Source organism: Salmo salar, chromosome ssa05 (genome assembly GCF_905237065.1).
Source record: "Salmo salar chromosome ssa05, Ssal_v3.1, whole genome shotgun sequence".
NCBI classification, from domain to species: Eukaryota; Metazoa; Chordata; class Actinopteri; order Salmoniformes; family Salmonidae; genus Salmo; species Salmo salar.
Genome location: NC_059446.1, coordinates 40,452,257 through 40,469,505, shown reverse-complemented (window position 1 = coordinate 40,469,505; position 17,249 = coordinate 40,452,257). Strand labels below are relative to the sequence as shown.

The following is a 17,249-nucleotide window of genomic DNA, read 5'->3' as shown; positions in this document are numbered from 1 at the left end:
TAGCCAAAGACACGACAACTGGTTTCCTTATATGAACTGTAACTCAGTAAAATCTTTGAAATTGTTGCATGTTGCGTTTATATTTTTGTTCAGTGTATTATAGATTATGCAGGTACCATGTTTGACCATGATTGTTTTTAGTGGATCCAAACTCCACTTGAGTATTCCACAATGTGGTTTAAAAAAAATCTGTATTTTGTATTATTGTATCATTGTGAAGTGATGACATTTTCGAACTCTAACTCTCCAATTGTAAGGCAACCAGCTGCAATAGGATTGTGATTTAAAATATATATATATATATTTTCTTCAGCTTAATATTGTGGAAAGAATGTTGCTTCCATCAATGTAATTGTCTGCATCATTTCTAATCCCCCATATCTTTTTTTGGTAAATATATATCTCCATATACATACATGAATGCATACATGTACACATATATACATACACATACCTATATAGACACACATACTTTTTTGTTTGTTGTATATACCTTTGTTATTCCCCGCAAATCCTACCACCCTTCCCCTAATTGGAGAAAACCAATAAACACTTAGGCTTCTACCTTCAGGTTATATATCTTATACACATTTTACAGACACAATCTATTTTACAATAGTTATATTTTGTTTGTTTTTAGTCCTTCCTCTATTTCTGATGTCCATCCAGTTTGATTTCTATTTGTAACTGTGCTATTTCACAAAAGTTCTGAACCTATATACATTTTACAGACACCATATGTTTTACATTGGTTATCTTGTTATTAGTCCCACCCTTCAGCTCCATTCAACCCCTCCCATCTTTCTCTCAACATCATCCATTATGGATTTCTATTTGCCATATACACTGCTCCAAAAAATAAAGGGAACACTTAGACAACACAATGTAACTCTAAGTCAATCACACTTCTGTGAAATCAAACTGTCCACTTAGGAAGCAACACTGATTGACAATACATTTCACATGCTGTTGTGCAAATGGAATAGACAACAGGTGGAAATTATAGGCAATTAGCAAGACACTCCCAATAAAGGAGTGGTTCTGCAGGTGGGGACCACAGACCACTTCTCAGTTCCTATGCTTCCTGGCTGATGTTTTGGTCACTTTTGAATGCTGGCGGTGCTTTCACTCTAGTGGTAGCATGAGACGGAGTCTACAACCCACACAAGTGGCTCAGGTAGTGCAGCTCATCCAGGATGGCACATCAATGCGAGCTGTGGCAAGAAGGTTTGCTGTGTCTGTCAGCGTAGTGTCCAGAGCATGGAGGCGCTACCAGGAGACAGGCCAGTACATCAGGAGACGTGGAGGAGGCCATAGGAGGGCAACAACCCAGCAGCAGGACCGCTACCTCCGCCTTGGTGCAAGGAGGAGCAGGAGGAGCACTGCCAGAGCCCTGCAAAATGACCTCCAGCAGGCCACAAATGTGCATGTGTCTGCTCAAACGGTCAGAAACAGACTCCATGAGGGTGGTATGAGGGCCCGGCGTCCACAGGTGGGGGTTGTGCTTACAGCCCAACACCATGCAGGACGTTTGGCATTTGCCAGAGAACACCAAGATTGGCAAATTTGCCACTGGCGCCCTGCGCTCTTCACAGATGAAAGCAGGTTCACACTGAGCACATGTGACAGACGTGACAGAGTCTGGAGACGCCGTGGAGAACGTTCTGCTGCCTGCAACATCCTCCAGCATGACCGGTTTGGCAGTGGGTCAGTCATGGTGTGGGGTGGCATTTCTTCGGGTGGCCGCACAGCCCTCCATGTGCTCGCCAGAGGTAGTCTGACTGCCATTAGGTACCGAGATGAGATCCTCAGACCCCTTGTGAGACCATATGCTGGTGCGGTTGGCCCTGGGTTCCTCCTAATGCAAGACAATGCTAGACCTCATGTGGCTGGAGTGTGTCAGCAGTTCCTGCAAGAGGAAGGCATTGATGCTATGGACTGGCCCGCCCGTTCCCCAGACCTGAATCCAATTGAGCACATCTGGGACATCATGTCTCGCTCCATCCACCAACGCCACGTTGCACCACAGACTGTCCAGGAGTTGGCGGATGCTTTAGTCCAGGTCTGGGAGGAGATCCCTCAGGAGACCATCCGCCACCTCATCAGGAGCATGCCCAGGCGTTGTAGGGAGTTCATACAGGCACGTGGAGGCCACACACACTACTGAGCCTCATTTTGACTTGTTTTAAGGACATTACATCAAAGTTGGATCAGCCTGTAGTGTGGTTTTCCACTTTAATTTTGAGTGTGACTCCAAATCCAGACCTCCATGGGTTGATAAATTGAATTTCTATTGATTATTTTTGTGTGATTTTGTTGTCAGCACATTCAACTATGTAAAGAAAAAACTATTTAATATGATTATTTCTTTCATTCAGATCTAGGATGTGTTGTTTAAGTGTTCCCTTTATTTTTTTGAGCAGTATATTTTTTCAACTGTGCAATGATGCTTTACAAAAGTATTAAACCTTTCTATTCTCATAGCTTCTACAGATTGTAAATTAAACATACAATTTTTTGCTAAAATAATTATTATATTATTGATTGATTGACTATGGCTTTTCAAATCACCCAGTATTGCTATCTGCAGCGTTAGTTCTAGGCCATTCCTCAACCTGTGACCAAAAACGAGCTACATATGGACAATATCAAAATAAATGATCTAATGACTCTGCCTCCTCACAGCAGAATCTGCAGAGCTGGGAAGATTGTATCCCCCATATATATAACATTCTATTGGTTGCAAGAATTTTGTATAGTAATTTAAATTGAAAGTTCGAAGTTTTGAACTCACAGGATTGTGAGTTTGCTCACAACATGGTCTTGTTGCGCAACCTCACAACAAAATGTTTTTGTGTGAAAAGTTTATTGAGTAAACTCATAATCCTATTGCAGCTGGTTGCATTACAATCAGGGACACAACTTCACTGGGGACGAGGGAGACATGTCCCCCACACATTCAGAAATTGCATTTCCCCCCCAGTTTTATCATTGGAATGTGATACAAAATGAGGCAATGGTGTGCTTTAAGACCATGCACATGCCTCCAAGCGGTCGGGTAGACAGTTTGGAGTGTTTATCCTACAAAAAAAGTTATAATAATTATGTCCCCCCACTTCTAAAACCAAAGTTGTCCCCCTGCTTACAATTGTACATTTTTTTTACACTATGGTATAGTGTACCCTAAGGCTTCAGTGGTAGAGGAAGAGAAAATAAAATACACACAGGTGTGTGAGATAGCCTCAAGCCACGTGGAGAAAAGTATACAGTGCCGTCAGAAAGTATTCCACACCCCTTGACTTTTTCAACATTTTGTTAAGTTATAAAGTCGGATTAAAATGGATTTGATTGTTATTTTTGGCAAACGATCTACACAAAATACTGACTGAAATTAAATATAAAACACTAATAGGCCTATATCTGGATTAACTAAGTATTCACCCCCCCGGGACAATACATGTTGGAAACACGTTTGGCAGCGATTACAGCTGTAAGTGTTTTTGGGTAAGCCTCTAAGTGCTTTGCACACCTGGATTGTACAATATTTGGACATTATTCTTAAAATAAATGTCAAGCTCTGTCAAGTTGGTTGTAGATCATTGATAGAAAGGCATTTTAAAGTCTTCCCATAGATTCTCAAGCCGATTTAAGTCAAAACTCTAACTAAGCCACTAAGGAACATTCAATGTTATCAACTCCAGTGTAGTTTGCCTTGTGTTTTAGGTTATTGTCCTGTTGAAAGGCGAATTCATCTCCCAGTGTCTGTTGGAAAGAAGACTGAACCAGTTTCTCCTCTAGGATTTTGCCTGTGGTTAGCTGTATTCCGTTTCTTTAGCTGTATTCGGTCCTTGCAGATGACAAGCATTCAAATAACATGATGCAGCCACCACCATGCTTGAAAATATGAAGAGTGGTACTCACTGATGTGTTGTGTTGGATTTGCCACAAACATAATGCTTTGTATTCAGGACAAAATGTTAATTTCTTTGTTGCAAACAGGATGCATGTTTTAGAATATTTTTTATTCTCTACAGGCTTCCATCTTTTCACTCTGTCAATTAGGTTAGTATTGTGGAGTAACTTCCATGTTGTTGATCCATCCTCTGTTTTCTCACATCACAACCATTAAACTTTTAAAATCACCATTGGCCTCATGGTGAAATTCCTGAGCAGTTTCCTTCCTCTCCGGCAACTGAGTTAGGAAGGACGCCTGTATCTTTATAGTGACTGTGTGTATTGATACACCATACAAAGCCTAATTAATAACTTCACCTGTAACGACTGTCCAAAGGAGTAGACCAAGGTGCAGCGTGGTAAGTGTTCATCTTGAATTTATTTTAAATCTGAACACTTAAACAAAATAATAAACAATGGAAAAACAACTGTCACGTCTTGCAGGCTTTACAAAGCAGTACAAAAATAAGATCCCACAACTCAAGGAGGGAAAAAGGGCTGCCTAAGTATGGTTCACAATCAGAGACAACGATAGGCAGCTGCCTCTGATTGGAAACCATACCTGGCCAAAACATAGAAATATAAACCATAGAATGCCCACCCCACACCCTGACCTAACAACAGAGAAATAAACTGTATTTCTCAGGTCAGGGCGTGACATCACCATGCTCAAAGGAATACTCATCATCTGCTTTTTTTATTTTTACATATCTACCAATCGGTGATCTTCTTTGCAAGGTATTGAAAAACCTCCCTGGTTGAATCTGTGCTTGAAATCTGTGCACTACTCGACTGAGGGACCTTACAGATAATTATATGTGTAGGGTACAGAGATGGGGTAATGTGTCCATTCAAACATTTTATACAAACATAATTCCATTTTGACATTATGGGGTATTGTGTGTAGATCAGTAACACAAAAATCTCAATTTAAAATCCATTTAAAATGCAGGCTGTAACAAAATGTGGAAAAAGTAAAGGGGTGTGAATACTTTCTGAAGGCACTGCACACACACACACACACACAGACACAGACACAGACACAGACACAGACACAGACACAGACAACATAAGATAAGATAACACACACTGCTCCATTATCTCACCCTGGCAGCTTTGGACAATGACGAGGAGAGAAATAAAGCTTATTTTCCATCTTTAAACCATGCATGCCTCTAGTACTCCCCTCTGACTGTGCCTGCCCTGGGGTGAACCAAGCCGCTCGTACAGAAGCAACACATCAATCTGGAGAGAGAACAGGGTCATATCCACAAAGCATCACAGTAGGAGTGCTGATCTAGGATCAGGTCCATGTAATCTTATAAAAATACTAAACTGATCCTAGCTCAGCACTCGTAGTCTGAAAGGCATTATGAATACAGGCCCAGATAAAAGTTTTAGGAAGTAACTCCCCTCGGTGTACTCTGAATATTTCATGACTGTAAGACCAAGAAAATGTATTCAAAATAGCTTCTGAAGCTAATTGTATGATTGTTAATGGCAAAATATGGCTGTTTTTTCAATTTCCTGAAAAGTGTCTGTTTTGGAGATGAGAGGTTTTCATCTGACAGCAATAGTATAATTGACAGGATAGTCTCGAATGGAGCTCATCCAGTTCATACTCCGGTGATTGCACATTTGCCAATAGAACGGAGGGTAGAGGCGATTTATTCACTCTCTGACGTATTCTCGTCAGGTATCCAACATGCCGGCCTCTATAGCTCCGGCTCCTCTTCTCTTCTTCGATTTTCAGGGATTTGGGCCTTGTCCAGGATAATCAATATGTCTTTTGCCTCCGACTCATTGAAGTAGAAGTCCTTGTCCAAATCGAGGTTCGTGATACCTGTTCTGATGTCCAAAAGCAATTTTCAGTCATACGAAATGATGGCTGAAGCATTATGTACCAAACAAATAAGTGCAGTCAAAAAAAGACACAAAATAGCACAATTGGTCAGGAGCCCATAAAACAGCCGCTATTCCCTCCAGCACAATTATATTTACTAAGAGAGTTTTCTACTACTTTGTAGCTTTCTATTTACCACCACAAACTGATGCTGGCACTAAGACCACACTCAACAAGCTGTATAGGGCCATAAGCAAACTAGAAAATGTGGTAGGGCTTGCAAACTATCACGGATTACAAAGGGAAACCCAGCCGCAGGCTGTCCAGTGGTGAGCTAAATACCTTCTATGCTCGCTTTGAGGCTAGCAACACTGAACCATGCATGAGAGCACCAGTTGTTCCGGACAACAGTGTGAGCACTCTATCCGCAGCCGATGTAAGTAAGACCTTTAAACAGGTTAACATTCACAAGGCCGCAGGGCCAGACGAATTACCAGGATGCATACTCAGAGCATGTGCTGACCAGCTGGCAAGTGTATTCACCAACATTTTTAACCTCTCCTGACCCAGTCTGTAATATCTACATGTTTCAAGCCGACCACCATAGTCCACATGCTCAAGAACGCCAAGATAACCTGTCTAAATGACTATCACATCGTAGTGCTCACATCTGTAGCCATGAAATGCTTTGAAAGGCTGATCATGACTCACATCAACAACATCATCCCAGACACCCTGGACCCACTCCAATTTGAATTTCGCCCCATCAGATCCACCGATGACGCAATCTCTATTGCACACTACACTGCCATTTCCAACCTGGACAAAAGGAACACCAACGTGAGAATGCCGTTCATTGAGTACAGCTCAGTATTCAACACCGTAGTGCCCTCCAATATCCTCACTAAGGACCCTATGATGCCCCAGGTGGTGAGGGTAGTCAACAACACATCAGTCAAGCTGACCCTCAACACAGGGGCCCCTCACGACTCCAACACCATCATTAAGTTTTGCAGACGACACAACGGTGGAAGGCCTGATCGCCGACAATGACACAGCCTACAGGGAGGAGGTCAGAGACCTGACAGTCTGGTGCCAGGACAACAACCTCTTCCTCCACGTCAGCAAGACAAAGGAGCTGATCGTAGACTACACCCCCATCCCCATCTACGGGACTGCAGTGGAGTAGATCAAGAGCTTCAAGTTCCTTGGTGTTCACATCACTAAAGAATTATCATGGTACACACACACCAACACAGTCATAAAGAGGGCACGACAACGCCTCTTCCCCTTCAGGAGGCTGAAAAGATTCAGTATGAGCCCTCCGATCCTCAAAAAGTTAACCAGCTGCACCACTGAGAGCATCTTGACTGGCTGCATCACTGCTTGGTATAGCAACTGCTTAGCATCTGATTGCAAGGCAGTACAGAGAGTAGTGCATACGGCCCAGTACATAACTAGGGCCAAGCTCCATGCCATCCAGGACCTCTATACCAGGTGGTGTCAGAGGAAGGCCCAAAAAATTGTCAAAGACTCCAGCTACTCATGTCATAGACTGTTATCTCTGCTACAGCATGGCAAGCAGTACCGATGCACCAAGTCTGGAACCAACAGGACCCTGAACAGCTTCTACCCCAAGCCATACGTCTGCTAAATAGTTAGTCCGGGTAGCTATTGGTTAACTATTTAACTATCTGCATTGACCCTTTTTGCACTAACTCTTTTGACTCATCACATACGTTTCTGTTACTATTTAGTATCTATCCTGTTGCCTAGTTACTTTATCCCTACCTGTATGTACATTTCTACCTCAATTACCTCGTACCCCTGCACATCAACTCAGTACTGGTACCCCATGTATATAGCCAAGTTAGAATTACTCATTGTGCCTTTATTCTTTATTTTTCTATTATTTCTCTTTTTTCTCTCTGCATTGTTGGGAAGGGCCCGTAAGTAAGCATTTCACTGTTAGTCTACACCTGTTGTTTACAAAGCACGTGACAAATAACTTTTGATTTGATTCAATGTTTTGATGTTTCATTGTATGTCGGAGAACCAGCCTTTGTATTACTGTGCCAGAGAAAAATCTGAGCTCCTCTTTGCTTCACTTCATTTGATGAATAGAGAAGACTCAGAGAGACCTAACTGTAAAAAAGTAAAGCTCCAAGTCCAGAGTACACTTTTTAAACAGAAATGTGTTCTTAGTTTTAAGACTTTGTCCATCTCTCTCCAGAGAGAGAACGAGACGTTCCTAAAGTGAGCAAAGTAGGCTTGGGCGGTATCCAGATTGTCATCCCTTCATACCAACCATGTGCCAAACTGGGATGTTTGTTAATACCGGCACTGAACACAAGGGGAGCTGTTTTCAAACCAAACTGATATTTTAATCTGAACGTTAGCAATGCTAACAAGTACATGTAAAGGCCCGTAGAGAATGCTAATTAAATGCTAACAAGCGCATTGCAAATATTTTTAACAGTTTCTGACCTAAAATATACAAGTATACAAATAATGAAAAAATGCTACACACAGTTTGTGGCACACACAAAACAAATATTAGCCAGCAAGGCTTTTGACCCAGGAGGGGATTCTCTGCTGTTACCAAGCAAATACTTGATTTTGGAAAAAGCTAACCACTTAGCTAGATCGCTAACTAACTACTAAATTAGCAAACCAAATGCACAACTGCAGAGCATTTAGTATATTTTAGACAACTAACTTAATAGTTATCATATATTTAGCTGGCAAACATTTAGTTGTGAATTCCATACTGTAATTAGATCACCTGGCGCATAATGCACAACAGTGAGTGACTCACAAGGCTCCGGTCTCTCATAGTTGTGTGCTTGTAAAAAACGTCATGTTACACGTGACTGGGGGCTACTGTAAGCTTCATGATAATGTGACAGGTGAAATGAAGAACGCATTGTTCTTTATCTCCTAACGTGTTGCACAAGTTGATCGCAAGTATTTACTTAAAAAGTTGCTACAAATATTCAAATATGTAAAAATAATTAAAATAAATTGTTTCAACGGTATTGACAGTTTTGAAAAAACATCCCGTGGCTTTTTCCAAATACCCTGGTATACGGTATATACGATAAACCGCCCAAGCCTAGAAAAAAGTAAACTTTCAAGAAGAAAGTAGCTTAGATGCCATGCGTGGGAGGTTGTTTTACTTATTTATTCACTGTTTATCCGGTGTTCAGAAATGTATTCTGAATACTCTCTCGCTCTCTCTCTTTAGGGCTCCCTTTATTTCTCTCTCTCTAGATGAGCGGGGTGCCTGCAATATGGCTGAACATTCCCCTCTAAGATTGTCTTAAAAATATCTAAACAAGGAAGTAAAAAGTGGAGGTGGTGTTCTTCTTTCACAACACCGGGTAAAGACTAAAACAAGTGCTGCTGTTGCTTCTTTTTGCCATGAAATCTCTCAGAGATCTGTCGGCTGCTTCTTGCACATAGGCTACATACACACATACACCACATCTCTCTCTACTTTCATATCAGGTTTAATTTTCCGAGATTAAAGTCTACTTGCCGCATTCCCCATCAAACACACACACACACACACACACACACTCTCTCTCTCTCTCTCCTGGGAGGTGAATACTGGGCTAAGCTCTTTGCTGTGTCCTAAAGCATATTGATTGGCTGCTGGCTTTGAATCACTCGAACAGTGACACATGACACAAAAGCTGATGGAACGGTGTGTGAGAGCTGGAGAAGACGACAGGTTTCACTAGCCTGTGACCATTCTGTCGCTCACAAACACACACACGCATCTACATACACATATACACACGCGCACACACACACACACACACACACACACACACACACACACACACACACACACACACACACACACACACACACACACACACACACACACACACACACACACACACACACACACACACACACACACACACAGAAAACAGATGAAAATATCTGAAAGAAACCCATCCCAATCCCATTCATATTTAGATAGAGGAGACAGCCAGACATGGGATTACCTGTGCTGATTGCTGGGTGGAAACATGCAGGACGGAGAAGGGAATTGGATCTTGCTGTCTGACTGACTGTAGGTTACAGAGATCCTGTGGATCCATAGTCTCCGGCTCTCTGCCCTCTGTGTGTGTACTGTATAATTTTTAGCTGACATATTGGGCACGTCGTCTCTCTTGCAAAGGAGTGTGTGTGTGTGTACTGTACATGCATACAATGTTCATGAGTGTGTGTCTGTCTCTGTTGTGTGTGTGCCTATGCGTCAGAGTTTCTATTAGACGGTAATAACTGGCTTTTGCCCCTCCCCCCAAATAATAAGAAAAGCAGAAAAATAAAATTGCGCCGAACAATTGTAAATATATCTTTTTTTAAATGGATTGTTGCCTTATAATTGATTGAAATACTAGTCGATCAGTGGCGGTCAGAGGCGTTTAAGATGAGGGAGGACCATTTTCTTTTCATGAGCATGGCCTTATTTCTATTATAGCATATTGGATGACTGTCATTAATATTCCATTCACCCAGTTCATTGTAACAGTGATAGGTTTAGGTTACATGATACTCAAATTTTACCTATACCGATCACGAGGTTGCTACAACCTAGCATATGAATGAAAGTTTACAATGTAGGTGCACATAGTTCGAGAAACACATTTGAGGTGACAGATAGTGACACATGGACAGACAGTGACATTCAATACTGTCTTGCACATTTTTGCCTGCATCTAGTTAATATAGGGTGTAATCATTAGTCCAACAGATGACCAGGGAAAAAAACATTTTGAAACCAAACCTCTACACACAGCCTGCATCATTGTCACCATATTAGCTAAAGTAACGTCATAGTCAGCATAGCTAATAGAACTATCACGTTAGTAAAATCATGCAGTAACGTTACAGTGTACAGTCAACAAACTGGCAATAAATTAGTAAAACCAAAATCTTACCTTGACTTGGAAGAGTTCCAGTGTTGTGTTGGATAGTGATAGCCAGCTAGCTAACATAGCATCCCTCTGTTTGAGCAGGGTGTTTCAGTGGGCTAAACTTGTTAGCTACATTTGCTAGCTAAGTGAAACTGAAAGTGAAAAGAAATTACGAAATCTCTCTATTTCTCTCTGGCTTCTCCTTCATTTTTGAAGATATTAATTTGTTCAAAACGGTTGAACTGTTGTCTTTCTCCCTTTTTGAGTCAACTACTCACCACATTTTATGCACTGCAGTGCTAGCTAGCTGTAGCTTATGCTTTCAGTACTTGATTCATTTTCTGATCCTTTGATTGGGTGGACAACATGTCAGTTCATGCTGCAAGAGCTCTGATAGGTTGGAGGACGTCCTCCAGAAGTTGTCATAATTACTGTCTAAGTCTATGGAAGGGGTGAGAACCATGAGCCTCCTCGGATTTCTTTTGTAAGTCAATGTACCCAGAGGACGGAAGCTAGCTGTCCTCCGGCTAAACCATGGTGCTACTCTACAGAGTGCTGTTTATGCTACTGTATACCTTCTTTGCAAAATAGTGTGTTTTAACGACGTGATTATATTTAGTATACTGCAGTTTTATCTAAAAAGGATAACTTTTTAAATGTTTAAAAATATATATATTTTTATGAAATTCATGGAGGAGGATGAAGCATGCCCATCTGAGGAGCCTACACTGCAGTCGATGTAGCGAGAGCTGCTGCTTCAACTCATCTTACAGCTGTATGTTGCTGCTGGAGTGAAACATGCTTTTATAAACCCAATGCGCAACAATTCTAAATGCAATCGCGTGTTAAAAACAAGGGCCAGGATTAAAAACATCTACTATTTTATTTATTAGCTAGTAATTCAAGTGCGTTTCCCATTCACCATTTAATTGCATAGGCAACTAGGCAGGCTTCAGCGCATCACATACAACTTTGCAATGCTGGAGGCAGTATTCATTTTGAAAACATGTACATAATTGTTTTAAACCTGAACGTTTAACTACATTATGAGGCATGGCTTACCTTGCTTCAAAGTAGCCTAGCCAAAATCCAAAGACTTCCATATGCCATGGAAACCTAGCCTATTTTTCTCATGTTCAATTGTTTTTTAAATCAACTGTCTTTCATTGTCCAGTAGCCAAAGGCACAATCCTAATCATATTTGCAACCCATGGTAGTTGTTGCATCTTTACATCTCACCTCTTTCTACATTTCTATATGGATATTCTCATCTCTGTCTCATTAATTGATCTAATATTTTATTAACATTTTAAGCATGAGCAGGTGCGTAACTTTAGAAACAGGTCAATTTGACCCTCCCAATAATATACCATTTGAAATGATTTCCCCACTGTAGCTACAGGCTTTCTGTGATTCTACACTACACAGTACTACTCAATCCCTCATTATATGATTGGATCCTCCTGCCACCAAATATGCTTGGTTTGACCCAGTCCTCAGAGGCCATGGTTTGTGAAGGGAAAAAAGTTGCGTAAAGCTTGTAAGGAGAACGGATCAATAGCTCATCTTTCTCTCTCTCTCCTCCCTCTTCCTAACAAAACCTTTCATTTTGTGAGCTAACTTCTAACAAATAAAGAAGTCAAGTCACATTTAACATGGTCAATTTATAACCACGAATAAGAATTATATAGAAAATTATATTTTCAAATGGAGAAGGGATAGGTGCGAAAAACAAGTGATAATTGGTAATGGTTATATTGGGCTCGATTTTGTGAGTTCAAAGACTTTGGCAGTATTATAAACTTTGAAACAACTGGTTTGTAGTAGACTACATATTAAGAGAAGGACTGTTTCTCTGAACCTCAGGCAGTAGGCTCAAGCAAGCCTGTTTCTCTCCCCAGTCAGAGGCAGCCTGCCTGTCTCACAGACAACCTATCCAACCTATCCTCCCTATACATGTTCAAGCACCCTAATAATTACCCTAAGAATACTTCCAGAGCCACCTTTATATTTTATTTCAATTGAGAAAATCTACAAAAGAAATTAGCCCCACCTAATATTTATTGATACAGATGTGACATTGCACAGCAGTAAGCTGGTTTATTTCTCATGTATAATTTATTTATTAATGATTTCAATATGGAAGGGAAACCAGGTACTGGTGTTTGTATGTACTTTCTTGATGAGTTAAAGCTATTCTTATACCACATTTCTGTGTAACATAGCAGCAGTTAATTCAATTGGGGGAGGTAAAGGGGCATGGGGTGGGTGCATAGGATGAAAGGTGGTCAAGTTTCTTAGCACTGATCAAGCTGATGATTAGCACAAATACTGATGTGCATGCTTCAGCCTATATTATATTTATAGCCACTATGCTACATCAGTTGGGCTACGGGTGAAAGGCCTAATGCTTATTGCTAAATAACAAAACCAGCCTGATAACATGGACCAATATGTTGTTAGGCTCATTCTTGGAGGGGAAAATGTTATTTTAATGGTGTGTTCAAAATGCACCTCTGCCCTTCAAATATGTCACTCATTGCTTCAAGCTAGAGGTCTTCACGGGTCCAAAACGTTGGATGCATTCCAAAATTGTTCCGTGGCTTGCCCACCTTACCCGATATGCATACAATTTCAAAAACGGAGACCCGTTCCAAATGGTGCTGAGGACAGTCAGACCCGTTCCGAAAAGGAAGTCGAAAAACAGACCTGTGCCGGTTCGGATCCGAGAGACCCGTTCAGATCCAAGAGTAGAAAGAGAGGTATTACTGCACTGTCGGAGCTAGAAACATAAATATTTTGCTGCACCTGCGATTACATCTGCAAAATATGTGTACGCGACCAATAACATTTTATTTTATTTGGATTTGAGAGAGACAAGCAATATTCACCATATTATTCACAGCTAAAGTACATGTCCTTAAAAACTTAGATTTAAGAGCAAATGCATCAGGGCATTTTATGCATATAGGCCTATAAACATAGAGATATGCTGGCACCATGTTTCCAACACCGACATAAATGTCTTTATCCTTTTCAGACCGTCTACTACTGCTATACAGATATATGCGTACAGAAGGTTAATTCGTACATTTTCGATCCAAATATTTTTTCTTATAAAGATAAGCATTATATTGTGAGATTAACCTCTTGGGGCTAGGTGGGACGCTAGCGTGCCACCCGTGGTGCACTCCATCAACAGCAGGTGCATTTCAAGAGCGGCAAATTTGAATCCAAATAAATGTCAAAATTCAAATTTTTCAAAAATACAACTATGTTACACCATTTGAAAGATAAACATCTCCTTAATCTAACCACGTTTTACGATTTCAAAAAGGTTTTACGGCGAAAGCATAAATTTAGAGTATGTTAGGACAGTACATTTACAAGAGTTGTGTGTAATGTTTTGTCAAGTCAAAGACAGGGTCACCAAAACCATAAAACCAGCTAAAATGATACACTAACCTTTTACAATCTCCATCAGATGACACTCCTAGGACATTATGTTAGACAATGCATGCATTTTTAGTTCTATCAAGTTGATATTTATATCCAAAAACAGCGTTTTACTATGGCATTGATGTTGAGGAAATCGTTTCCCTCCAATAACCGGCAGTCAAGTCAGCGTCACAAATTAAATAATTAAAATTAGAAAACATTGGTAAAATATTATATTGTCATTTAAAGAATTATAGATTTACACAATCAACTTGCCAGATTTAAAAATAACCTTACTGGGAAATCACACTTTGCAATAATCTGAGCACTGCGCCCAGAAAAATACGGCGTTGCGATACAGACTAGACGTCATGTTGGGGAGATCTAAAATCGAAAATACTATGTAAATAATCCATTACCTTTGATTCTCTTCATCAGATGTCACTTCCAGGTATCACAGGTCCATAACGAATGTAGTTTTGTTCAAAAAAGCTCATCATTTATGTCCAAAAATCTCCGTCTCGTTAGCACATGATGTAAGCCAGCCGGACTTCTCGTCATGAACGAGGGGAAAAAATATATTTCCGTTCGTTCAAACATGTCAAACGTTGTATAGCATAAATCATTAGGGCCTTTTTTAACCAGAACATGAATAATATTCAAGGTGGACGAATGCATACTCTTTTATAACGTATTGGAACGAGGGTACCCAACATCAACTCGCGCGCAAGGTGTCTAATGGGCCATCATCGTTCCATGGCTCTTGTTCGGTCAGATCTCCCTCCAGAAGACTCAAAACACTTTGTAAAGGCTGGTGACATCTAGTGGAAGCAATAGGAAGTGCCAAAATATTCCTAAACCCCTGTGTTTTTCAATGGGATAGGTTTAAAGTCAATACAACACATCAGGTATCCACTTCCTGTCAGAAAATGTCTCAGGGTTTTGCCTGCCAAATGAGTTCTGTTATACTCACAGACACCATTCAAACAGTTTTGGAAACTTTAGAGTGTTTTCTATCCATATATAATAAGTATATGCATATTGTAGTTACTGGGTAGGATTAGTAACCAGATTAAATCGGGTACATTTTTTTTATCCAGACGTGCAAATGCTGCCCCCTAGACCCAACAGGTTAAAGCAGTAAAGGCGTAAAACATTCTTCCTCACCTCAACTGTCGTTTGACTGTCGGAGTCAGTTGGAGCATCGATGCTCACTGTCTTCATAGGCCTGCAGTATCTAAGCCTAATAATAGCCATACCACACCAAGCCCTCACAAAGGTTTCTTAACTTTATTAGGGTAATATCAAAAATCAGTCAAGCCATTGTTTATAGGGAAAATACAAAAAGGTAATTATATTGTAGCATTAAATTACATTTTGCATCTCGCCCTTTGCTTTTTCCTTTTCATGGTTTAAGTGCAAGTAACCTATATAAACCGGTAATTATACTATATTGCGGCAAACACAACATTAAGTTGGAACATAATTTGTCCAAATTAAATGGCTCAACAGAATGAAACAAAACACTTGTTGCATATATTTTTTAAATCGTTTAAACCTTCACAGGAGTTTTGAACAGGCTTGGCCTATGTTGCAGTAATTAACAACAAGGCGAGTGTCTCCCGTATGCCTACCCAACATAATGCACATAGTATCCTAAAATGTGTGTAGGACTCTGTGTGAGTCACAGGAGGTTGGTGGCACCTTAATTGGGGAGGACGGGCGCATGGTAATAACTGGAGCGGAATCAGTGGAACGGTATCAAATACATCAAACACATCAAACACAACGCCGTTCCATTCGCTCCGGACATTTTTATGAGCCGTTCTCCCTCAGCGGTCTCCTGTGGTGTGAGTGTACTGTACTTACGATGTTCATGAGTGTGAGCAGGTACTTCTGGACGTTTTCCTTGCCGTGGAACTGCACCACAGAGTCATCCACCCCCAGTAGGACCTCAATGTTGTAGGCTCTTTCTGGACTCTGTCTCCTCTGTCTCTGGGCTCGGGTCTGGTTGATGCTCTGCTCCACACCACGATACAGGGACTCCAGGTCCATCATACTAGGCAGATCAGCACCTAGAGACAACACAAACACAGACAGGGTTAATATCTAAAACACACACACATACACGTGCACACGCGCACCAGCTTGATGCCTGAGACACAGGCAGAAAGCACAAATATGTAGGTATAACTGTTGGTAAATATGTAAATATATCTCTAACAGATTTGACTAATCAACCCAGTATTGTAATTCACATCGCAGATTGTGCGGTGGCTAAAAACTCAATAGACTTCAAATCAAATCAAGTCTTATTGGTCACATACACATATTCAGCAGATGTCATTGCAGGTGTATTGAAATGTGTTCCTAGCTCCAGCAGTGCAGTAGTATCTAACAGTTCACAACAATACACACTAATCTAAAAGTAAAAGAATGGAATTAAGAAATACATAAATATTAGATTGAGCAATGTCAGGGTGGCATTGACTAAAATACAGTAGAATAGAATACAGTATATACATATGAGATGAGTAAAGCAGAATGTAAACATTATTTAAACATTCATGTGACTAGTGTTCCATTATTAAAGTTGCCAGTGATTCCAAGTCTATGTACATAGAGCAGCAGCCTCTAAGGTGCAGGGTTACGTAATCGGGTGGAAGTCGGCTAGTGATGGCTATTTAACAGTCTGATGGCCTTGAGATAGAAGCTGTTTTTCAGTCTCTCGGCCCCAGCTTTGATGCACCTGTACTGATCTCTCCTTCTGGATGATAGCGGGGTGAACAGGCCGTGGCTCAGGTGATTGATGTCCTTGATGATCTTTTTGGCCTTCCTGTGACATCGGGAGCTGTAGGTGTCCTGGAGGGCAAGTAGTTTGCTCCCGATGATGCGTTGGGCAGACCGCACCACCCTCTGGAGAGCCCTGTGGTTGCGGGCGGTGCAGTTGCCATACCAGGCGGTAATACAGCCCGACAGGATGCTCTCAACTGTGCTTCTGTAAAAGTTTGTGAGGGTTTTAGGGGCCCGCCAAATTTCTTCAGTCTCCTGTGGTTGAAGAGGCAATGTTGAGCCTTCTT

General features: G+C 40.9%; 1 protein-coding gene across 2 annotated transcripts in view; it reads right to left on the bottom strand.

Moving 5' to 3' along the window:
* LOC106604833 (A disintegrin and metalloproteinase with thrombospondin motifs 2) overlaps positions 1-17,249 on the bottom strand; it is a 209,226-nt gene that overhangs the window by 53,407 nt on the left and 138,570 nt on the right. For both annotated transcript variants that reach the window (XM_014199880.2, XM_045718244.1), the window contains exon 4: positions 16,039-16,244. In XM_014199880.2, the coding sequence (XP_014055355.1) occupies positions 16,039-16,244 (206 nt within the window). The remainder of the gene's footprint in view (positions 1-16,038; positions 16,245-17,249) is intronic.